The sequence below is a fragment of the Colletotrichum graminicola genome (assembly GCF_000149035.1).
Source record: "Colletotrichum graminicola M1.001 genomic scaffold supercont1.1, whole genome shotgun sequence".
Taxonomy (NCBI): domain Eukaryota; kingdom Fungi; phylum Ascomycota; class Sordariomycetes; order Glomerellales; family Glomerellaceae; genus Colletotrichum; species Colletotrichum graminicola.
The window spans coordinates 98,642-120,506 of NW_007361005.1; the positions used below are offsets into that span (position 1 = coordinate 98,642).

Here is a 21,865-nt window from a genome sequence, read left to right on the forward strand (position 1 = left end):
TCCCGGGTCTAGAAAGATCTTGAATTCTCTAATGCTTCTGCCTAGTCACACTGGGGCCTTGAACTAAAAACCAACACCTTTATTATTAAAATAGACTCCAGGAGAGCGGGGGGTTCTCTCCTGTCCTGAAGCGCAATGGGTTCCGCTGCCCTGCAGCTTTAGTGGGGGGCTTTGGCTGAGGCCTTTGAGGTCGGCTGAAAGACGATGATTTGCGGCCTAGGACCAGCTTCTCCAGTCTCCAGGCACCAGAGGCAACGGGCCCACTATTCACTAAGAGCAAACGATTCAAGCCAATCACAGTACCTGCCTCTCTTCCTTTTTCTAGCGCTTGCGTTTTCCACAGGTAGCCATCCCCTCCGTGACTTCCTTTTCTCCACAACCTACCACCCCCGACCCCAAAACCATCCAACCCAAAGTCAGCCTGCCAGCCGTGATCAAAAGCTACCTCCGACTGCACACCATTTCCACTCTGTTTGTCGACATTGCTTCGAACAAATCCCAGGTTGTCTTCGCCTACGAACATAAACCTATTCGATATATTGCATTCTCCGAACCGTAAGTTGTCAGTGCACATCAGCGTGCGACAGCCGCTTCACCCAGGCTCGCCTTCCCCCACCATCTTCCGCCTTCCACCCTCAGCCGATTAATCAATCAAGCAACGCTCCATCATCGCAACTCACCACTTCAAGCTAATACCCCCCAGGACAGCATCACACGGTTAACAGCCCATATCATACAAAATGGCCGCCGAAAAGAAGGATTCCAAGATCTGGGTCCAGTCTAACGACAACATCACCATCCCAGTTGGTACGTCAGACCCCTCCCGCCGCCGCTCGACCTTGTCGCACCCTGCTGACTGAAAGGCACTAGATCGTGTTGTCGCTGAGCGCTCCATGCTCATCAAGAACATGCTCGAGGATGTTGGTGACGACAGCATCAGCCAGGAGAACCCTATTCCCATCCCCAACGTACGTCGTTACCCCGCCATTTCTGCGTCACCCATGACCACAGCGCTAACCTTCCTTCCGCAGGTGAATGAGGCAGTCCTTCGCAAGGTCATCGACTGGTGCGACCACCACCGCAACGACCCCGTTCAGACCCAGGACGACGAGAACGATGCTCGCAAAAAGACTACCGAGATCGAGGAGTGGGACCAGAAGTTTATGCAGGTTGACCAGGAGATGCTTTTCGAGATCATCCTTGTATGACGCTCTGCCGCCCATCGATTGTTAATGTGACCGAGCTAATACCTGTCTAGGCTTCCAACTACCTTGACATCAAGCCTCTACTCGACGTTGGTTGCAAGACCGTTGCCAACATGATCAAGGGCAAGTCCCCCGAGGAAATCCGCAAGACCTTCAACATTACCAACGACTTCACACCCGAGGAGGAGGAGCAGATTCGCCGTGAGAACGAGTGGGCCGAGGATCGCTAAGAACCATGGTCGATTCGGGTGGTGGATGGCCGGAGTATGGGTTCGAATCCCTCTTCGGATATCTCTCTTCACTCCTAATGTGTGATGCATCGTACTCCGGCGTTTATGACGATCGCTCTTTTATTCGGTTTCGGTTGCCTGGAAAGTTTGCGGGTTGCTCCACAGGTCAGGATTTGGGTGTTCACGGACAGGGACATCAGGATGGTGAGTGAGACAGTCGACACACGACTCCCTCTTGCCGAGCAAACATGCTCCGCCAGTTGGTTTGCTAGACAGTTATAGCAAGACACTTTGAGTACTCATTCTCTCTGAACCTGAGGATGGCCAGACGATTCCAGTTTGCCTTATTCCTTTTCTCTTGGTAGGCAAGTGAAGTGCCCTGCGGGGATCCATTCTTATTGCGCTGCCTATTGGAGCTTGAGGTCTACAGTGTCTGGATTACAAGTCCTGGGCAGGACAGCTTGTGCCTAGCAATTCCTCGGGCCTACATATTTGCGTTCTAGCCTAATTTGGTTGCGAACTACCCAAGTAGGGCGGGGCAGTCGGCACGGAGGACCAGGATGGACTAACAATCTCAGGGCGCTTCTGCACACAATGTAAAAGAGCAATCATTTTACCCGTCATCGGAACGGCAAGTGCTTGAGCAGCCGCTCACCGGGTATCGTCCACGAATCACAAAATTTGAAGTAAATGCGGGCTCTACAGGCAGTATCCGTCAGGGCCGCCGTCGTCTCGGTGCCGATATCATAGTCCTATTGTACCGGATGAAGGCGGCCTTGCCGGCCTGAGTTGGCATCAGGACCCGAGTATCATTGACTGACTTGGCATACACGTTGACGTATACCGACGAGCCAAACTGGCGAGCCAGACCCTGAACGACCGTTAAAGTCACGGAAATCCAAGCCAGCGAGCAGTGGTGGGGTTCTTGTGTCTTCGTTCAGAGGCATCAATGATTTTGCATTCCTTTCCCTATGACCGTAACATGCAATACGTAGAGAGTCTAGCCGAGCCGGGCATTCCCATTTTGGTTCCCCTCCATCCTGTGAGACTACCTCCCCCTCGAATCGGGACTCGAGCCAGCGGGTATTTAACGAGTCCGTCAGAGTGACCCCTCCTAGTTGTGAAAGAAAATTTTCCTCAAGTCGAGCGCGGTGTCGTCGTTTCTTCGGTCGGCGGTACCATGGGAGACCGGGAAAAGCCCGCAAGGTATGGCAAGGGGATTTTGAAGAGAGAAGGAGGCGAGTGGTTTAGATGCCGAGCTTGCTCTTGCGCCAGTGGCGTCTCTTCGCGTTGTAGCTGTACTTCACGTCAGTCATGTGCTCGATCAGACTTCGGGGTCGAGATCTTCCCCGCCTGGCCGTCCTTCCAGCACGTAGTGCCGAAGGATGATGGCTGGAGGGAGCAATCCCGAGGGTGTATCGTACCGAATGGTGTTACCGGTGCGAAGACGGATCCATTGGGGGATGGGGCGGTTCTGCTTCTGCGCCTTGGCGAGCTTCTGCTTCGTGCGGAAAGACTTGTGGCTCTGTATTCGAGAAGAATGTCAGCGCTCTGCTTCCGGGTTGGAATATTGTTCCTCGTTGCGGCCCCTTCTCTCCGATCGTGATAGCGATGATGTGTATTGCCCCTCCACCTCTCTCCTCAAAAAGTCCACGAACCCGCGCGCGGCGGCGGCGGCGGCCGGGGGGGGGGGGGGGGTTCGCTTCTCTTCACCATCCGTTTTCCGGGTAATTCGACCGCGACGGAGGGGAATCACATCATCATTGTCGTCGTCGTCGTCGTCGAAAAGGGGCGCGCAGAGAGAGCGTGGGCATCACGTACCGGCATTTTGACGGCTGTTGGCTGATCAAACTGGTCGAGTCCTTGGGGTGCAGTTGTGCTCTCGATGGGTTTGGGAGATTTTTCTGATTTCTAGAGAATTCGTGCGCACGAGGCGTACTGGGTTAGCGAGCCCGCAGTTGCCCTGATTGGCGGGCAGGGCAAGAGGTGGGGTCGGTCACGCTTTCCGGAGGAGTCACTGCGGTCACTCGCCTCAGAGGCTCAACCGTGTGGCTCCGCATGTGGCTCTCCCCTCCTTAGTGTACATCGAAGGCCTTCTGATTAGATAAGACTCTTTCTTTTTATCCTTTTCTTCGGAAATGACTCGACATCGAAATTCTGCCTAAGGCAGTATGAGCAGACGCTGATTACGTGATAACCCCCAACCGGCCCCAGAGGTGCCGCTTGAACGCCCGGACAGGAATTCCCATCCCCCCATGCATGTCTTAAAAATTGTCAATTAGGGGGGGGGACCCGTTTACCGTTACCTTACGGGAGCAAGCCGTCAAGATTCTTGTACAACGGTCCTTTGTTCACTAGGTTGCAGACAAAACAGCTTGAAGAAACGGACAGCGCGACTATTTGTCACCAAAACAGAAAGGGATAGGCAGGCCTCTTGTCATTTTACTTACCCCTGAACTTCATCCGATCTCTCGGGTTTTTCTCTATCAATGCGAACACGGGTACTATTGCCCTGTACATAAGGTACCTAACTCACCGCCAGGGGTCTTCCGTCATTCTGCTGCCGCCTCCTGGGAAACAAGCCACCTTTGCTACCTATTTACACCACCAACCCTTATGTCCCGAGGCCAACCGCGTACAGTGGCAAGCAAGCATTACTACACTCGCCCGCAACACCACGGTCCTTGCGTCCCTACTTGCCAGTCCTGAACCCAGCAACAACCCCTTCCGAACCCTCCAACGTATAATCCATCAAGATGGGCGCAAGCATGTCATGGCTCTCCGGCCTTCTGTGGTCCAAGAAGGAGATTCGGATACTGATCTTGGGACTGGTACGCAAAAACTCCCCCGATAGACACGTCCCCCCATCGCTGCCGCTTTCTGGGGGACCCCAAACCCCCGTCCAGACACGGATGCACGAAGCTGACAAACTGCGGATGTAGGATAACGCCGGCAAGACGACACTCCTGTACAGACTAAAGGTGTGCTTGCGCTCTAAACATCCCCGACGCTCGCGCGGGCGGGCGCGCATATGTGGTCAACTGGGAAGCTAACGTTTTGCACCGTTCAGATCGGCGAGGTTGTCACCACGATCCCGACGATAGGATTCAACGTCGAGTCCGTCACATACAAAAACCTCAATTTCAACGTCTGGGTACGCGGAGCCCCCCCTCCATGCACCCCTCACACGTTTTAGCGAGCACGCAAGAGACTGACACGAGCGCCCCGCGCGCTTTGCCCGTAGGATCTAGGCGGCCAGACCAGCATCCGCCCGTACTGGCGGTGTTACTACGCCAACACGGCCGCCGTCATCTTCGTCGTCGACTCGACCGATATCGAGCGTCTACAGACCGCCGCCGAGGAGCTGGGCGCCATGCTCAACGAGGAGGAGCTCAAGGACGCCTCGCTTCTCGTCTTCGCCAACAAACAGGACCAGCCCGGCGCCAAGGGCGCGGGCGAGATCTCGGAGGCGTTGCGCCTGGGCGAGCTGCGCGACCGGAACTGGAGCATCATGGCCTGCTCCGCCGTCGACGGCAGCGGTGTTACGGAGGGCATGGATTGGCTTGTCGTACGTTGACGTCCTACCCCTTGGCTTTCTTAAGGAGCAAGTCATTTTCCTCAACAGTACTAACGTCTTGTAGCAAACTGTCAACCAGGAGTCATAAACAAGGAGTCTCGGCTCCGTGAACCCCATACGCCCAGCCAACCTCCCCCCAGCAACCATTATACATAACGCCCTTTACGATTCATAATATGGCCCCTTTTAGCCGGGTAGAGCTGCGCATCAGTGGTGTGTTTTGTCGGTGTCTTTTGGTTAGGGAGAAGGCACCACGTAGGATTGTTTTTTTTTTTCGGCCTTAGGGTACCGAAGCATCGGCGTTTCGCCTTCGTCGAGGGTGTAACACAGTGATGAACGTGGAATCGGGTGGCAGTATTGACCGGTCAGCCTCGCCGGTTGTTAATGGGCGTCAACGCCCTCGTTGGAACGATGGGCTCTCGACCGGGAACGGATGGATACATACATTTCGCAGATACATTGCATGAGGCGGTCAAAGGGCATGGCCGGGACGAGACAGACAGAGGGAAACTCGAGTTGATTCGTCGTTTTATCAGTTTATACGCTTCTAATGCCAGCACGGGGACGTCGTACCGCGTCCCTGGTTTCTGTTCTGACAGAGCCGTTCCTGTTGTCCACGCCTTGGCCGCACGATATGACTGTGGAAATGAGGTGGGAGGGGTGCGTAAGAAACATTTCACAAGGCCTCGCTTGAGTATCGAGACTCGCGCGCAGCAGACACCTGACGTGGTTGTAATTCTCGGATTGGATTCATGGGCATGAGCGAGCCCTATTTGAAACATGGAAAAAAAAAAAAAGCAATGCCGATTTTATCGAGCAGCTGCCTCGTTATTATGAGGACCTCCAGAGCAGGCTAAACCAGCAACGCAACGGCGGCAGCAAGCGCCGCGACATCCCACCGCCGGTGTGGGACGGCGGCGGCCGCCCCGGTCTCGGTGGGGACCCCGGCCGGGGTGTCGAGCGAGGACACGAGCGACGTGGGGCAGGGCACCTGGTTCCCATCCGAGGGCGCCCGCCTCGCGAGCGGCACGTCGAAAAAGCACGTCGGCGGTTGCTGGTCCGCGTCCGTCGGCGTCAGCTGCGTGTGAACCGTCCGCGTCCGCGTCGTGGTGGACGACACCGTGATGGTCGGCGGTCCGGGCGGCGGGGATGGGGACGGCGACGGGGAAGTAGGAGGGGAAGGGTGCTGGTTTGCCGGGTTGCGGCAGCCCTCCTTCCTTGACGGGCCGCACGACTGGGCGCTCTCGCATGACCAGAAGTCGGCGGTGAAGGGGTCGTTGCAGCAGCGCTGGTTGTCGCGGACGCAGACTGGGCCGCAGGCGATCGTGCCCTCGGGGCAGACAGTGTCGTCGTCGTCGTCCGGGGCCGGGGCCGGGCTGGGTGTTGCTGCGGTGAGAATGAGGAGGAGAGAGAGTGGTATTGCGAGGTGCATGATGGGCTGTTCTTTAACGGCTGAAGGTCCACGGAGGAGTCTGTAGCTCGAAGCTGGGGGTTTTTTGTTTTTTTTTCGAAAGATTACTGAAAATACCAGATATTGTTGTTCTGTACCAAAACAGGGTTGGGAGAGTGGTATATAGGATTCTCAGTCTACTTCGGCAACTCCGGCGGCAAGATTTCCTGTAGCCGCGATGAAAAGGGGTTCGCTGTGAATCACGGAGGGTGTGTGACGGTGAATTCTGTGATAGACTCATGTGTTCTCACAGCCACACGCTCGTGGAAACCCCCTACTTGAGCATCCACCGTGGATAGAGGGCGCGTTCGGGTGCGGGTCGGATGCGGGTGTGACGCTGGCCTTCCCATCGCGGAGAATTCGCCACGTTTGCTCCCTCCCGCTTGTCCTTCGCTGTGCGGTGTCGTGGTTCGTGTGTCGCCGTAGTTTGGGGGTGGCAAGCTGGGGATGACGCATCCAGCTCGTCCTCTCTGCTTCGGCGCGAAGACTGCCATCGAGCGGGGAGAGAATCACCTGTAACACTTGACAGAAGTAGGGGAGGTTGTTGCGGGGGAATGATGAGCCTGTTCGTTCCGCATGGCCGGAGGCTGTAATAGGCAAGAACCTGGGGCGCACGTCGGCGGTTCTGCCGTCAACCTCCCGAGCCGGCGCGTCGTACATCATATGTCGCCGGACTTGCCCTCTTCACCTGTCCGACGAAGGTCGATTTTGCCTGTCACGAGAACTTCCCATTCGGCCAAGCCGATAGAGACCTACTAATACCTTCTCGGCGGACGAAGGCGAGGCTCGTCAGCCAAATAGTCGGTGACACTGGTTGAGGTTGCTTGCCGTACGTCCCCCATATGACGCGCCCATAATTTCTTTGACGGGCAAACAAACTGTTTATTCCCCTCTGTTTTAGTACCGGACGTTTTTTTATCTCGTTTTATCTGGCCATAACGCCGCACTAGCTTTTACAAGAGAGGACAAGCACCAAGTCGATGTGGTGATGGTGCCGGTTTGATCCAAGACTTGGTCTTCCTCTCGGCAAGCCGAGTTCTGATATTCAACAGCACGTTGACGCCTGTTGCATGACGGATAGCAAGTGCCTCTCGATCAAGGCCTACGTCGAATTCGTTGACTATGAGTTTGTAGTTGTGAGAGCGGGGACGTCGTGCATCCGACGTCGTGGTATGTCGCTGGTAGTTGATAGGGTTGTTGGGTAGATGTAACCGGGGGAATCCAATGCGCTCACCCCTGTCACCTACCGGAGCTCCTCTTCCAAGCTGCCTACGAATATAGTGCAGCTTGAGACTTACAGCTCCGGAATGGCTTCCGCGCCGGAAGGCGCCGTCTGTCTTGCTGAGGGAACGCCACCTCCATTCTTCCGCGGAGCCACGTGGATCCTCACCGGGTTGAAAGAGAAATTCTGTCTCTTACTGGCGGGCGGACATGGGATCTTCCATGTTGTGTTCCTCTCCCAGCGCAGCATTTCGACTCGATCGGGGGAGATTCGTCCCTACAGTCCTGTCCGTTATGGTGTATAGACAACCAATAGCATGCACACCAGCTACATGGTCTTCAGGCTCAATGCAAGATTCCGGCCACCCCCGGGATATCGCCGAGATGCGAGGTCTCAGTCCTCGGCGCTTGGCTGACAGCACGCACCCCTTGCCCAAAAGCAGAGCCCGCGGGGCCCGGCGCGCTTCCCGGGCCCCGTCGGCTCGTCGGCCGAACCTGGCGAGCGGCCATGTGACGCAGCGAGATAGAAGTTCTGTCTACCTGAATGCAGCGCTCGGCGGCTGCAAGAAGTCTCTGGTGTGGACGTGACCTTTGCCACGGCGATAACGCCCCGCGCGATGTCGGTGATAACGCACAGCTCTGGCCGCTGTTAATTCGTCCTGTGCTCCATTTCCAAACCGAGGGGTAGTCACCGTGGATTGGGGGGGGGGGGGCATCGTCGGTTGGATGCCGTGTATTCTTTGTCCTTTGGTACATCTTACATCTCAAGGGCGTGCCTTGGACGACGGTGTTCTCCGAAAGAAACCCTTGGCCTCGGTCAACAATGTTGAGACTGCTCATCCACGTTCCGCCACATAAAGTTGCATAGTCACTAGGTTTAAGCCGCCCCTTGGATATTATCATATCGCCAGTTCTTAGTACAGATCCAAGGAGATGTAATGCAAACTTCTTTCTAGATGTGGAGCTATAAACAACCTTTAGACACGATCAACTTGGGGCCTAATTCTGGCCAGGATATTTCCCTTGTATTTATTCGATGCGCGGGATGATTATAACGGTGCAAAAGGACTGAGTAGGGTGCGTTGGCATGGGTTGGTCCTGGGGCAAGCTTCACCCACACATCTCAGCAACAAGGGGGTGGAGCTATGGAGTACCATCTACAGATACAAGGGGGGTGGCCGAATGACGCTAGGAAATCTCGCGATGGAGCCTCCCGGTGGACCTCGGCCGTCCCAAGCTTGCATTCATCGGTCCTCCCATTGGTCACACACTCTGCTGGAGCTTCACGAACGTGAGAGAACGCTGGTTCCAGGAGCCGAAGAAACTGGGCAGCAGAGGGGCCGAGGTGATGGGAGGGACCCGCTGTCTTTTTGCCTTGTCGTACAACAGAGAGGATTTATCTTTTCCACTTCCCTTCCAGCGGACCCTCCCCCAGCGATCTCGTTTGATCTGTTTCCCGATCTGACTTCTGTGCTTGTTGGTGCTCAATTGGACCCAAGCCGACCGACACTCACTCGAAGCCTCACCTCACCCTCTCCTTCCCACCCGAACGAAGACGATAACAGACCGACGAGATGGGTTCCGACGACGAGAAGCCTCCTTCCACCTACCGGTACGACGAGAAGCCGACTTACACCACCTCCAATGGCGCCCCCGTCGAGAACCCCCAGGCGTGGCAGCGCATCGGGCCCCAGGGCCCTCTGCTGCTCCAGGACTTCCACCTGATCGACCTGCTGGCTCACTTTGACCGCGAGCGCATCCCCGAGCGCGTCGTCCACGCCAAGGGCGCTGGCGCCTACGGCGAGGTTCGTTTTGTTTTTCGAAAGAGGGACGGGGGGCAACGTGAACAAGATTACTGACATGGCGGCTGCAGTTCGAGGTCACCCACGACATCAGCGACATCTCCTCCATCAACATGCTCAACCAGGTCGGCAAGAAGACCAAGGCCCTCGTCCGGTTCTCGACCGTCGGCGGCGAGAAGGGCTCCGCCGACTCCGCGCGCGACCCCAGAGGCTTCTCCGTCAAGTTCTACACTGAAGAGGGCAACTGGGACTGGGTCTACAACAACACGCCCATCTTCTTCATCCGCGACCCGGTCAAGTTCCCGGTACTGTTTGCCCCGCCTAGTATGTTTCCGTAAGAATTGAGGTTGACATGCTGTAGGTCTTCATCCACACTCAGAAGCGCCACCCTCAGACCAACCTGAAGGACGCCACGATGGTATGCAGAGAATCACTTATACGCTGAACGTATCTATTAACGTCTCAGATGTTTGATTACTGGTCCCAGAACCAGGAGTGCATCCACCAGCTGATGCACCTGTTCTCCGACCGCGGAACGCCCTACTCCTACCGACACATGAACGGCTACTCGGGCCACACGCACAAGTGGACCAAGCCTGACGGCTCCTTCGTCTACGTGCAGATCCACCTGAAGACGGACCAGGGCAACAAGACCTTCACCAACGCCGAGGCGGCCAAGATGGCGTCCGAGAACCCCGACTGGCACACCCAGGACCTCTTCGAGGCCATCGAGCGGGGCGAGCACCCCAGCTGGACCGTCTACGTCCAGACCTTGACCCCCGAGCAGGCCGAGAAATTCAAGTGGAACGTCTTCGACCTGACCAAGGTCTGGCCGCAGAGCGAGGTGCCCCTCCGGCCCTTTGGCAAGCTCACCCTCAACAAGAACCCCGAGAACTACTTTGCCGAGATCGAGCAGGCCGCCTTCGCCCCCTCCCACCTGGTCCCCGGCGTCGAGCCGACCGCCGACCCCGTCCTGCAGTCCCGCCTCTTCTCCTACCCGGACACCCACCGCCACCGCCTCGGCGTCAACTACCAGCAGATCCCCGTCAACAAGCCCCTGAACGCCTTCAACCCCTTCCAGCGCGACGGCGCCATGGCTGTCAACGGCAACTACGGCGCGAACCCCGTACGTCCTGCCACCCCCGTCTTTCTTTTTGCATATATTCGTGCTCCATCTGTACGACACGAACGAAACAGCTGACCCCTCCTCTTTTGCCACAGAACTACGCCTCGAGCTTCCGCCCCCTGGACTACAAGCCCGTCAAGGCCGTCAACACCCCGCACGAGAAGTGGGCCGGCGAGGTCGTCACCGACCTCTTCGGGCCCGTCAAGCCCGAGGACTACGAGCAGGCGCTCGGCCTCTGGCGGGTCCTCGGCCGCCAGCCGGGCCAGCAGGAGAACTTCGTCTCCAACGTGTCGGGCGCACTGGCCGGCGCCCGCCCCGACGTCCGCGCGCGCACCTACGAGATGTTCGCCCGGGTCACGCCTGAGCTGGGCGCCGCCATCAAGAAGGAGACGGAAAAGATTGCCGCGTAAGTTTTCTCTTCCTTCTTTTGGGGGAGGGTTGGACTTTTATGTTGACTTTGATCGCTGACTTGTCACAGGCCCGCCAAGGACGTCCGCTCCAAGCTGTAAGCGAGGAAAGATGCGGTTTTTGATATGACGGCAGACGGGGACAGGGCCATGCTGCGGTTGATGTAAGTCCGTGTAAGTCTGGACAGCAACAACGAACACAGCCTTCATGCGACACGGTTGGGTCCGTTGAGGGGGAAAGGGTAGCTGAGAGACAATGTCGGCCGAGCACTGGCGTGAGAGCCATGTACGACGAGCTCAGAATACCCTACAAGACATGAACAAAAAGCACGATTGTTCAAAGATGACATGCTAGCAAAAGCTGTGATATATAAGAAAATAACTCCCCACCAAAACCCGATGCCTGGTATATATGATGTGGTATACGCCTTGTTTCCCTCTTTACCGTAACCCGCCCCTCCCCGTATCGACCACCTCCCGCACCGTGGGCGCGTACCGGCGACGGCGGGGACTTCTCGGGCTCGATCCCACCTTCGCATCTCGTTTCGGAGGTAGTAGCTTCGACCCGTTTACTCGAGGACATGGGTTTCCTGACTCCCCTCGGTTCCGACAACAATCTTGAACGTGACGAATTGGAGAGGGGAACTAGCAGCAGCAGCAGCAGCACTCGAGGCACTCGTAGCAGCAGAGGCCGGCGCAGAGCCCGCAGCAGAGGGCCTTGATACAGAGGGGGGTCGGCTGTTAGCTATCGTGCTTGGCCAGAGATGGATGTGGTTCTTTTTGCGCAGGCGTGAGGGGGAATCAAGGCTGAAGGGAGGGGGCGATGTTTGAGGGCTTTACTAGGAGGGGTGGGGTGTCTACTTACTCCGGCCTCACCTCCTCGAAGGTGGGTTGTTTGGTCCATCGTCATGGGCTGGTACGGGCGCTGCACACCGTTGCCGGTTAGCTCGGGCTCGAATGATCATGGACATGCCGGAGTGCAGTTGCCCACGGGCGGACGGAAAGGGGGAACAACTCGATATGGGACAGAGTGCGCCGTCGTCTCGACAGTTGGAGATGGTTGTTGCTTGGGAACTCACAGGTTGCTCTGCGCTCAATTTCTGTTCCGGGAGCACGGCTGGGGCAGGCTCGCTTGGCATCTGATTGTACTGGATCTTCTGGGCCGACATCTTGTCGTTCCGGGATTACGTATTATTGGCGAAAGCTTCGCGGCGTTATCTTCTTCTTTATTAAAGCGCAACGTCCTCCGTCCGCGGGTGTATAAGTGTATCTTGTGGTGTCTCGGACCCGACTCCGGCCAGTGGTTCGAGAAACGAGAGTGATGATGATGATGATGATGATGATGATGATGAAAGTGTGTATATGTGTATGTGTGTAAGTGAGGTTGTTCGATATGCTGGGAGGCCAAAAAAGAAGGAAAATATCCAGGCAAAACCGAGGCGGCGACCGGGGCGTTACAAGAGGACGTGCGAGACAGCGATCAATTACTCTTATCAGAAGAAGGTGGTAGGAAACGGGCAGGAAAGCATGGAAGAAGATTTGGGAAACCAAGTTTGAGGTGCGTGGCCCTCCCCCGAGGTCCGGGGCCACCACCCCTTCGCATGATGGGGGAAAAAAGGGCAGGAGACGGTGATTCGAGGCCGGGCCAGAGGGGCGACCGTGGGCTGGCGGCATGCGTCCTGCGCCGGGTTGACCGTTTCTCTTGTCTTCTTTTCTTTTATTTCCGGCGCGTTCTCCTTGTACCGCCTACCTAGGTAGTATACGACACATGATGTAAGTCAATAGTCCCCCGTACGTAGGTACACGTACATCGGGGTGGACATATGGAATGCGAGAGAACGATGCAAGAATGGGCGAGGCTTCCGTCGGGCGACTCGCCGGTTCGGTGTGTTTTGGAGGGTTGGGAAGAGTCCAGCTACAGTATAGAATATGTGGAACGTCCATTTTTCTTTGACTACGGAGTACACAGGAACCAATGTGTACAGATACACGCATCATAAGCACGCAAAAGTCACCCCGCGGTGAGGACTCACCGGCTGATAGCGTGATGCGAGCTCGGGATATCCTTTCCAGGACTGCGCTGAGACAGGGCCTGAGCTTGATCTCGTGGTGGTGCACAGCAGTCGAATGAATGGGGGTGATCCCTGGTCGCGGCGGGGGGTAGAATGACCTCAGCGATTGCGGTATGCATCGGTATGACAAGCTGCTGGGAGGGTCTGCACGGGAAAGCTTGTTGCTGGCCCTACATCGCTTCTACCTACCCTTGAGATGGCATCAGGATGGTTTTGCCCTTTGGAGTCTGGGCCCTATCTGAGTTTATGCGACAGTATTAAGATGAGCCGATGTTCCGCGAGGCTAGATGCCTCGCTGGGGGGCTGGCGCGAACTATTATTGCAGGGCAAGCCGGTTTCTTCTAGATTTCTTCGAGATACCCTGGAACTGTAGATGCCGCTGGCTTTCTAGCATCCCGAGGGGCCCCGATCGAGCGACGCCGACTCGTTGCCAGTAGATGAACGTCACCTCCCCCACCCCCCCCCCCGGCGCAATAAGCACCGCCTGTCTCATCAGCTGCGCCGAGCCCGGAGCAACGATCCGGCGTCGTATTGCGGATGCTATAACGGGGTGTGCCAGGATCTCAACCCCAGAAGCCTCGATTTCCTTGCTCGTTCAGTCCAAGTTGGCGTTGACGGGCTTGACTATAGATGGACAATGTGCTAGAGTCGTAGCGGCATGTTTTAATATGCCTTGGGAGGGCAAGGTATTCGGTAGGTTTAGGTTTGCTGGGAGTATAGGGCTCCGCGATTCAATTCGAAACAGTGACACTTCGGATGGGGGGGCCCAATGGCACAGGGCAAGCTGCGAGAGCGCTGAAGAGCTATCGGCGTCTTGAATTTGGCTCCGAAAAGGCTGAAACCCTGGAAATATGACAGCTGCTCGTGACTTGGGATATTGCATCTGCATCTAACTTTACCTTCTTATGATAGCCTTGTGAGCGGGGAGGCGGTAAACAAGAACGAGTGCCAGTCAGCGATCCCCTATCAATGAGACAATAGCTGCGTAGAGCCGCGCACCGGACGCCTTCACTTTTGTCACTTGAATATACATATACCTGCCGTATTTCCAAGATTCCCCAAAATAACTGAAACTTCTGATTGATCTCAATGTCATCTTCTTCTATTTCCTTCCAGCACTGGCTGTGCCTCGGTCCTGGCCCGTCCCGTTTAACACGACTCGTTGATATTAGTGAAACCATAAGCCACAACAACAGTCAGCTTCCGTATACCCTCCGCCGGCATATTCAAAGGCGATACTCAAAATAGCGTCATGTCGAAGGCCAGGACTCTTTTGTGAGCTGATCTTTTGACATGGGCCGCATCCCAGTTAAAAAGCCTATGACAAAGCTCGTAACGCTGAATGTGCACAGCCTGCCGGTCTCGTCGTTACCTGCGCCATCGAAAGGTTCGGGCTGCTGCGACCTTCCACGGAACGGAATCAAGCACCGTTCCCACCCCCCAGGAAGTCGACTCGGGCTCTTCGCCAAAGACGCCAACATCTATGAGGCGGTCAAACTACAGATGCCTCTTTTGAGAGCATAAGGCATGTGAAGGGATGGGGAGAAATCAAAGTGGCCCTTGGATTATTGTTGCACCTCGATAAGTTGAAATGCCAACAAGCTGCCGTGGATTTCATAGTCAACTTGTAGGAAATGCCAACAGGGGGATATTACTAAACACCCAGCTCGCTCTCGGCGAAACAAAAGAACAATACCCGACCTGACTCATAGCCGATGGCCACCGTAGACCCTGCCACAGCCCGTTCCGGAGAACGGTACTCTGGTGGTAGCCAAAGTAGACCCACAGAGTTTCTTGTAATCCACACTTGATCATCGCGGATCCTGTAGCTATGAAGTCGAGGCGCATCGCCCGCAGCGACCGGCAGTGGTTGTTGCGTGCTGCTTGTGGTATATGGACTTTCCAGGTCGATGACCTATTCTCCAACACGGAGTTGTGCACCAGTGGCTGAAAGAAACATACCGCAAACCCTAGTCGGCCATTCCACTATCTGGAGACACTGACCGGTTGCGACATCCCATATCTTTATAGTGTCCCACGATGCAGAAGCCAGTCGCATACCATCACTTGAGAAGACAACTGAGGTGACTCCATCACTACGGCCCTCAAGTGTCTGAAGACACTGGCCTGTTGCATCCCAGACCTTTATAGTGGTGTCCCACGATGTGACTTCATCACTATAGCCCTCAAGTGTCTGAAGATACTGACCTGCCGTAAGGTCCCAGAGCTTAATAGTGCAGTCGTCTGATGCTGAAGCTAGCTGCTTTCTATTGCCTGAGAAGGCTACTGGAGTGACGGCATCGGCATGGCCCTCGAGTGTCTGAAGGCAGGAATTCCACTCATCTTCCATATCTGGCTTCGTCACCAACCATGCAGGCTCCTCGTGACGAAACAGCTGCCTGACGATGCTACGCCTGGGTGTGAAGATAAGTGCGGAGGCATACACCTGAAGGGGATAGTTCGCGATGCTTGTTTTATGCGCCCGAATAAACCGGAGTCTATCCCAAGCAAGCTTGTGTAAGTCTACCGACGCCTACTCAGTGTCAGTACACACTGTAATGTAGCTTGCGATATCTACTCAGACGAACCTCGGGTAGATTTGCCAACTTGGACATCTGGAGGATACCCTCAGACATGCTATCCAGAAGGCTGAGTGCTTCCAGCCAGTGAAGATAGTGCTGTTTCATAAAAGCATAAACTAGTCCGATGTCCTGTTCTTGTCCGTAAAGGGCCCCGTCCGCCAGGTGGTAGACCCAGTAGACGCATGAATACCGAGCTGGTGCGAGTAGATCCGGGTCGAGTGGTTTGACTTGTTGGATGGGAAAATCTGGGGCGCGCAGGTTGTATATGTCACGTCGAAGTGTTCTCGACATAACATGAATAGATTTCAAGGCGATAGTACGGTGTTCTCGTGCAACGCCATCTGGGTATATCCTGGATTCGTTCTTGAGCAGAAAGTCTTTGGCCGACTGATGCACAAAGTAGACAACCCCATTCCGGAGAGTCAGCAAAGGCCCACAGGTAGCGACAATCTCCTCCAGGGAGACGGCATCTTCAGCATAGTCCTCTAGAGAGTCGGCAAGAGAGGCTAGTTCCACCAGGCGGAGCGGGCGGTGGGTAACCGACACGAGGCGGAGCACCTCTCTGCAGATATCGACATCGTCCGAGTTGAAAACGCGGTCCATCATGCGTTTATATAGTGCATCGAGCCCAGGTGGGAACGAGAGCAGCTTGCCGCGGGTGTGCCATCTCCGGACCTTCGGATCTGCAAGCTCTTGGCAGACCAATGCTACCCATAGGAACGTGTCGTTTGCGTTCGACGTCAAGTGCTGCTGGACAGCATCTCGTGTTTCACAGTCGTATTTCTTTGACCGCACCAGCTGATCCACCTTATACCGTGTGTAATTACCGACGGCGACTGAGATGGACTCTTCGTTCAGCTCTAAGCAGAGCCGAATCTTACGCGTAGCATCGGCCAAGGCATCCGCAATGTCTGGCCAGTTGCGGCTAGACACAACCAGCCTCGCGCGTGACGACGATGACGCTTGGACGATCAGGTATAGAAGCTGATTGCGGTTCCTTTCGCATTCGTCGAGCGCGTCGATGACCAGATACGTCTTCTGCAGGCTCGGCTCTTCCAAGACGCTAAATAGCATTTTCGACAGGGCGTCCCAGCTGTTGGCGTCTTGTCATCACGCGGGTCGGTCACTCGTAGATCCCTAAGGAAATCGGCGTCGGCGCCGGGTGTTGCTCCTGTCTCTTGGGTCAGCACGGCTTCGTGATGCGTATGAGGGGCCCTACCAATGTAGATGTTGTGAGCGCTGAAATTGCCGGAGCCTGAGTGTTGAATGTCGGTGCCGTGCAGCTCTGACCGGGCACCAGTGCGAGATGACCCGCTACCGTCATCCCCCATTGCGCTGGTTGTTCGGGCCGTGGAGAATGGTATGAGGAGGAGCTATCATCACTCTCGGTTGATCAGACTGAGCAGACGACGGGTGATGGTTGATGGGTCTTATCCAGGCCCTGATCTTCTCGTTGCCGGTCGCCTATTCAGCAGTGCAAAAAGGAACTGCCCGGAAACCCTTTGGAACGTTTTTCTAAGCTGTCAAACCTCTTTGAATCTCTTTGAGCTGTGATTTCGCTGCTGCATCTGTTTGCTTCTCAGATCATGCAATGTTCCTTTCCGAATCAGTGGCTGAGACAGACTGAATCAGGTATAAACCGTGCGTATTGCCAGCCTTTTGTTATACATTCTGGCATCCTAGGAGCCTCTGCCAGTCGCCAGAATCTGTTGCCAGACACCACCAGGGTTGCAAGAAAGAGTGCACACTTTAGCCCACCCACACCAAATGCTCCCTTTCCCTACCCCTATGAATAGAAGCATAAAAGTGCAAATATTGCCATACAAATAAGCGATTTTGAATTCTTATAACGATATCTATCAGTACTGTGTCATTTTGCCCTCTCTTGAAATAGTCTTATAAAGTCGCTAGGGCACTTGATCTACCCACTTGTTCATAGTTTCTTGCTGTAACTTTTACCCCCAGGCCTCTAAAGCAGCTAACAAAGTGTGCAATTTATTTTGCCAGACACCCAGAGAAGCGAAACACTATGGATCAATGGGTAGTTGCTATATGATATGTCGGTAGTCCAATTAGAGGTACATAGCAACGACTGTGGACGTCCGGGTGCTTGGTGGAAACCTCGGTCGATCAATCCCAAAACAAACGCGCCCCGGGATCCTATTGGACCCTTGATTCTCCGCTGTTGTACCTACGGATACCTAATGCTACAAGCCCACGCCCTCCTTCAAACAGACCGCTGATCGACCCCTGTCAACAAATCAAGCGGAGGGCGTATTGTGGGTTCGCGCCGCGGCGTCGAAATTAGCTAGGCCGGCCGGCCCGTTCGCTTTAAAGCCGCCATGCTGCCCGCCGAAACATAATGTTTGTCACTTGAGAGGTCGGAAACAACGAGTTTGGAGGGCTACCAGGCAGAGACGGTAAATTTTCCAAACACAAAACTTGGGGGGAAAAACCGGAAAACGCAACCATGTCCTCGCAGACGGAGCTCCAGTACCTCACCCCGCGCACCGCGCAGGTCCCGATCTCGGCCCCGCCCCTCCGTGGCCCGCACTCGGCGGCTGAGTCCGGTACCGGTACCATCAGCGGCGTCCGCGACTCGCACGACGAAGGCCAAGAGTTCCCCTCGCTCCCGCCCGTCGACGGCGGCAGGCAGGCCTGGCTCTTCCTCGCCGCCTGCTTCGCCATCGAGATGCTCGTCTGGGGCTTCCCCTTCGCCTTTGGCGTCTTCCAGAACCACTACTCGACGAACCCGCCGTTCGCGGGGCAGCCCAACATTGCCGTCATCGGCACCTGTGCCATGGTGAGTACCCGGTCGCTGTCCCTTATGAGACGTCTCATTGCTGGGCGGGACGCTGTATACTGACAACAACCCCAGGGCATCATGTACCTCTCCGGCCCCGTCGTGATCGGCCTCCTCCGCCTCTTCCCCCGCGAGTCCCGCCACGCGCCGATCCTCGGCCTGGTCGTCATGTGCGTCGCCCTCGCCGCGTCTTCCTTCTCCCGCACCGTTACCCACCTCATCGTCACCCAGGGCGTCTTTTACGGCATCGGCGGCGCCGTCGCCTACTGCCCCTGCATCCTCTACATCGATGAGTGGTTTGTCCGGCGAAAGGGCTTTGCTTACGGCATAATGTGGTCCGGAACGGGCCTCGCCGGCGTCGTGCTCCCGCTGTTGATGGAGTACCTCCTCGGCCACGTGGGCTTCCGCACGACCCTCCGCCTGTGGTCCGGCCTGCTCTTCGCCCTCACGGCGCCGCTGGCCTTCTTCATCAAGCCGAGACTGCCCGTCTCCCAGGCGACGCACGCGCGCCCGTTCAGCAACCTGCGCTTCATGCTGTGCCGCCCCTTCGCGCTGTACCAGGTCGCCAGCATCGTCGAGGCGCTCGGCTTCTTCCTGCCGGGCATCTACCTGCCCTCGTACGCGTAGTCCGTCCTCGGCGCGTCGGCCTACGCGTCGGCCTTGACCATCATGCTCGTCAATGTCGCCTCCGTCTTCGGCTGCATCGTCATGGGGTCCCTCGTGGACCGCTTCTCGGCACCCTCGTGTCTGATGCTCGCCAGCGCGGGAGCGACCGCCGGCACATTCCTCGCGTGGGGGTTCTCGTCGAACCTCGGCGTACTCTACGTCTTCTGCGTCGTGTACGGGCTGTTTGCCGGGGCGTACACGTCGGCGTGGCCGGGTATCATGAAGGCCGTGGTGGAGCACGAGCGGGAGCGGGAGCGCGGCGTCGATCCGAGCATGGTGTTTGGCATGCTGGCTGCGGGGCGGGGGGTCGGGAACGTCATCTCGGGCCCCCTGAGCGAGGCCCTGATCAAGGGCGCCCCGTGGAAGGGGGAGGCCGGGTTCGGGTATGGCAGCGGCTACGGGACGTTGATTGTGTTCACGGGCGTTACTGCTCTCATGGGGGGAGCCAGCTTTGCGTGGAAGAGAGTGAGGTAGAGGTCAATGGCTGGGAACCGATTGAAGAAATAATTGATTCTTCTAGATTATCATATCATCTACGTCAGATGATCTACTTCTCCAAGCCTGTGCCTTTTTGATTTTCCTGATTTTCCGATGGCAATGTACTTTTAAACCCAGCAACCAAAGACCTGCAATGCAATAAATACTTTTAATATCAAATAATGTCCACCAGCACTTTTGCCGTGCATCGCGTACGCCCGAAAACACATTCGCAAATACAGTCCTTTACAATTAAGCAGTGGGGAGGGGGGTTGTACCGCCCCTCAAGGGTGGTGGATGGAATCACCACGCGCGAGCAGAGGACGCTGATCCCACTGATCTTCGTCGATGCTCTGGTCATCATCCTCCTCATCCTCAGTCGCGAACTCGTCGGTGCGGTACATGAAGTACTGCACAAAGATGCCCATGTCGAGCAGCAGGGTACCCAAGCTTCCCGCCAGCCAGCTCAGGTTGACCAGGATGTAGCGGCCGTAGATGGCGCCCGCCTCGCCGGGAGCGCACTCGTCGTGCTTGCAGCGGGGCTCGAAGGCGAAGATGCTGAGCACGTAGGTCAAGTTGCCGAGACATGCGAACAGGAAAAAGAGCATGCTGACGCCTTCGGTGGATTTGCGGCGGTAATTGAGGAGGAGCTGCGGCAGGCGAGAGCCGAGGTAGAAGACGGCGCAGAGCCAGCCAAAGACCTGGCCCAGGGTGTTGAAAGTCAGGGCGTCGTTGTCGTGGGTCTCGTGGCCGGGCTCGTCGGGGCGTGAGTACTCGCGGCTGAGGAACCAGCCGACAACGCCGGCGGCGCAGACCATGAGAACGGCGGTGGTATTCCACAGGAGTGCCTGTATCGTCGTCGTCGGTCTCGGGGGAGGGGCGGGCACGCTCTCGGGACGCATTGGCGCGGCGGGTGAGAGGCTGGACCAATCCGAGCCTCGGCGCTCGCGGTCGATGAGGGCCGAGGGGAGGAGGCCGGTCCGCTCGTTCGGTTCGCCGGTGCGGTTACGCGGCTTCGGGGTTGGCGGGACGACTTCGTCCCTCCAAGTGAACCCCCGGTAGTAGAAGCACTGTCCTAGGAGCACCATATCGGCGATGGTATAGTAGATGGCGAGAATGATCTAGGGGTAGCGGAGTCATAGCGTTAGCCAGGGGTTCTCGATGCAGTAAGGCGGAAGCAACATGTTTGCAAGGGCTAGCTCTGACTCACCATGGTAGGAAGGACGCCCTGAAGGACAGCGCCCAAAATGTTGAAGACATCGCCCGCCAGCCAGACAATGATGAACTGCAGCGAAAGGCCATCGGCGCTGCCTCGACGGAAGTTTTCGAGGATCTGGGGCGAGAAGACAACGACCCAGCAGGCAATTGAGATGGAACTAGGCGCATCGGGTCAGTACTGGAGTGATTACAATCTCATGAGGGGCAGCAGAGCGCCCTTACCCGCAAATGCCAGATATGGCCTCAACGTCGAGGTTGAGGGGTGCGGTAGGGGGAGCCATGACGCGGCTTCGGACACAGGAGAATGCAACGAAGGGATTAACAAAGGGGGAACGAAGCTCTTGGAGGGGAAAAAGAAATTCGGCAGTAAAAGAAGCGTAGATTATGGACAGTGATGCCTACAAAGAAAAAAAACCAAAACCAGAGGCCTTTTCAATTTCTAAGGCGGCAATGGCTAGAGAAAGAAGGAAAAAAAGGAGAAGGTAGAATTGTCCTTCCAGGGTCTGACGATGAAGAGTGGGAAGACTTTTTTTTTTTCTTCGCATCGGCAAAGACATTAGCATTTCGCAAAGATGGTCGCCATTTCGCGCATTCCCGCGTCCGCTTCCGCTTCTGCTTGGCTGGGGGCGGACACACACCATCAGGGTCCCACGTGCGCTTGCAAGTTTCTTTGAGGGGTGCCAGGCTCCCTCTCACCCAGTGGAAGCGAGGCCCTTGGCTAGGATCTTTAGCGAGGACCCGAAATGCCACGACGTCACTGCCGCCGCCGGAAAAAGAGCAAAATGCGGGGGAGTGGGACTAGGGTGCGCTGGCACATCTACTTTTTACAGTGGTAGGTCAGGTGCCCACATACCTACTGCGTACACTACCTAGGTACTGTAATGTAGGAACCTAGGTACGTATATGCAGAGTTTTGGCGCACCCAGCTCAGTCTTACGTACCTTTTGCACACTAAGAATGTTCATATGACTAAGCTCTCCTTCTGTACCCCCCATGCCTGCACCTTGGTGATTCTGGAGGATCGAGTAG

General features: G+C 56.1%; 9 protein-coding genes across 9 annotated transcripts; 4 read left to right on the plus strand and 5 right to left on the minus strand.

Annotated features, from left to right (window-relative positions):
• Positions 1-740: 740 nt before the first annotated feature.
• On the plus strand, positions 741-1,435 carry GLRG_00023 (Skp1 family protein; the record flags this gene model as incomplete). The annotated part of the gene is made up of 4 exons (XM_008090708.1): positions 741-807; positions 871-968; positions 1,032-1,202; positions 1,259-1,435. The coding sequence occupies 4 exons, from the start codon at positions 741-743 to the stop codon at positions 1,433-1,435; spliced, it is 513 nt and encodes a 170-aa protein (XP_008088899.1).
• Positions 1,436-2,682: 1,247 nt separating this feature from the next.
• Positions 2,683-3,262, minus strand: GLRG_00024 (ribosomal L39 protein; the record flags this gene model as incomplete). The annotated part of the gene is made up of 3 exons (XM_008090709.1): positions 2,683-2,731; positions 2,860-2,960; positions 3,257-3,262. 3 exons carry the CDS (start codon positions 3,260-3,262, stop codon positions 2,683-2,685), a joined length of 156 nt encoding a protein of 51 aa, XP_008088900.1.
• Positions 3,263-4,191: 929 nt separating this feature from the next.
• On the plus strand, positions 4,192-5,100 carry GLRG_00025 (ADP-ribosylation factor family protein; the record flags this gene model as incomplete). The annotated part of the gene is made up of 5 exons (XM_008090710.1): positions 4,192-4,266; positions 4,378-4,416; positions 4,506-4,589; positions 4,680-5,003; positions 5,077-5,100. The coding sequence occupies 5 exons, from the start codon at positions 4,192-4,194 to the stop codon at positions 5,098-5,100; spliced, it is 546 nt and encodes a 181-aa protein (XP_008088901.1).
• A 765-nt stretch (positions 5,101-5,865) lies between these two features.
• GLRG_00026 (uncharacterized protein) lies at positions 5,866-6,444 on the minus strand (the record flags this gene model as incomplete). The annotated part of the gene is made up of 1 exon (XM_008090711.1): positions 5,866-6,444. One exon carries the CDS (start codon positions 6,442-6,444, stop codon positions 5,866-5,868), a length of 579 nt encoding a protein of 192 aa, XP_008088902.1.
• A 2,813-nt stretch (positions 6,445-9,257) lies between these two features.
• Positions 9,258-11,120, plus strand: GLRG_00027 (catalase; the record flags this gene model as incomplete). Its single annotated transcript, XM_008090712.1, has 6 exons — positions 9,258-9,488; positions 9,557-9,790; positions 9,847-9,903; positions 9,952-10,611; positions 10,707-11,017; positions 11,090-11,120. The coding sequence occupies 6 exons, from the start codon at positions 9,258-9,260 to the stop codon at positions 11,118-11,120; spliced, it is 1,524 nt and encodes a 507-aa protein (XP_008088903.1).
• Positions 11,121-11,663: 543 nt separating this feature from the next.
• On the minus strand, positions 11,664-12,187 carry GLRG_00028 (uncharacterized protein; the record flags this gene model as incomplete). The annotated part of the gene is made up of 2 exons (XM_008090713.1): positions 11,664-11,756; positions 12,098-12,187. The coding sequence occupies 2 exons, from the start codon at positions 12,185-12,187 to the stop codon at positions 11,664-11,666; spliced, it is 183 nt and encodes a 60-aa protein (XP_008088904.1).
• Positions 12,188-15,005: 2,818 nt separating this feature from the next.
• GLRG_00029 (WD domain-containing protein) lies at positions 15,006-17,003 on the minus strand (the record flags this gene model as incomplete). Its single annotated transcript, XM_008090714.1, has 3 exons — positions 15,006-15,536; positions 15,679-16,724; positions 16,892-17,003. 3 exons carry the CDS (start codon positions 17,001-17,003, stop codon positions 15,006-15,008), a joined length of 1,689 nt encoding a protein of 562 aa, XP_008088905.1.
• A 1,139-nt stretch (positions 17,004-18,142) lies between these two features.
• Positions 18,143-19,615, plus strand: GLRG_00030 (major facilitator superfamily transporter; the record flags this gene model as incomplete). Its single annotated transcript, XM_008090715.1, has 3 exons — positions 18,143-18,475; positions 18,551-19,092; positions 19,237-19,615. The coding sequence occupies 3 exons, from the start codon at positions 18,143-18,145 to the stop codon at positions 19,613-19,615; spliced, it is 1,254 nt and encodes a 417-aa protein (XP_008088906.1).
• Positions 19,616-19,902: 287 nt separating this feature from the next.
• Positions 19,903-21,117, minus strand: GLRG_00031 (uncharacterized protein; the record flags this gene model as incomplete). The annotated part of the gene is made up of 3 exons (XM_008090716.1): positions 19,903-20,739; positions 20,829-20,994; positions 21,059-21,117. 3 exons carry the CDS (start codon positions 21,115-21,117, stop codon positions 19,903-19,905), a joined length of 1,062 nt encoding a protein of 353 aa, XP_008088907.1.
• Positions 21,118-21,865: the final 748 nt, after the last annotated feature.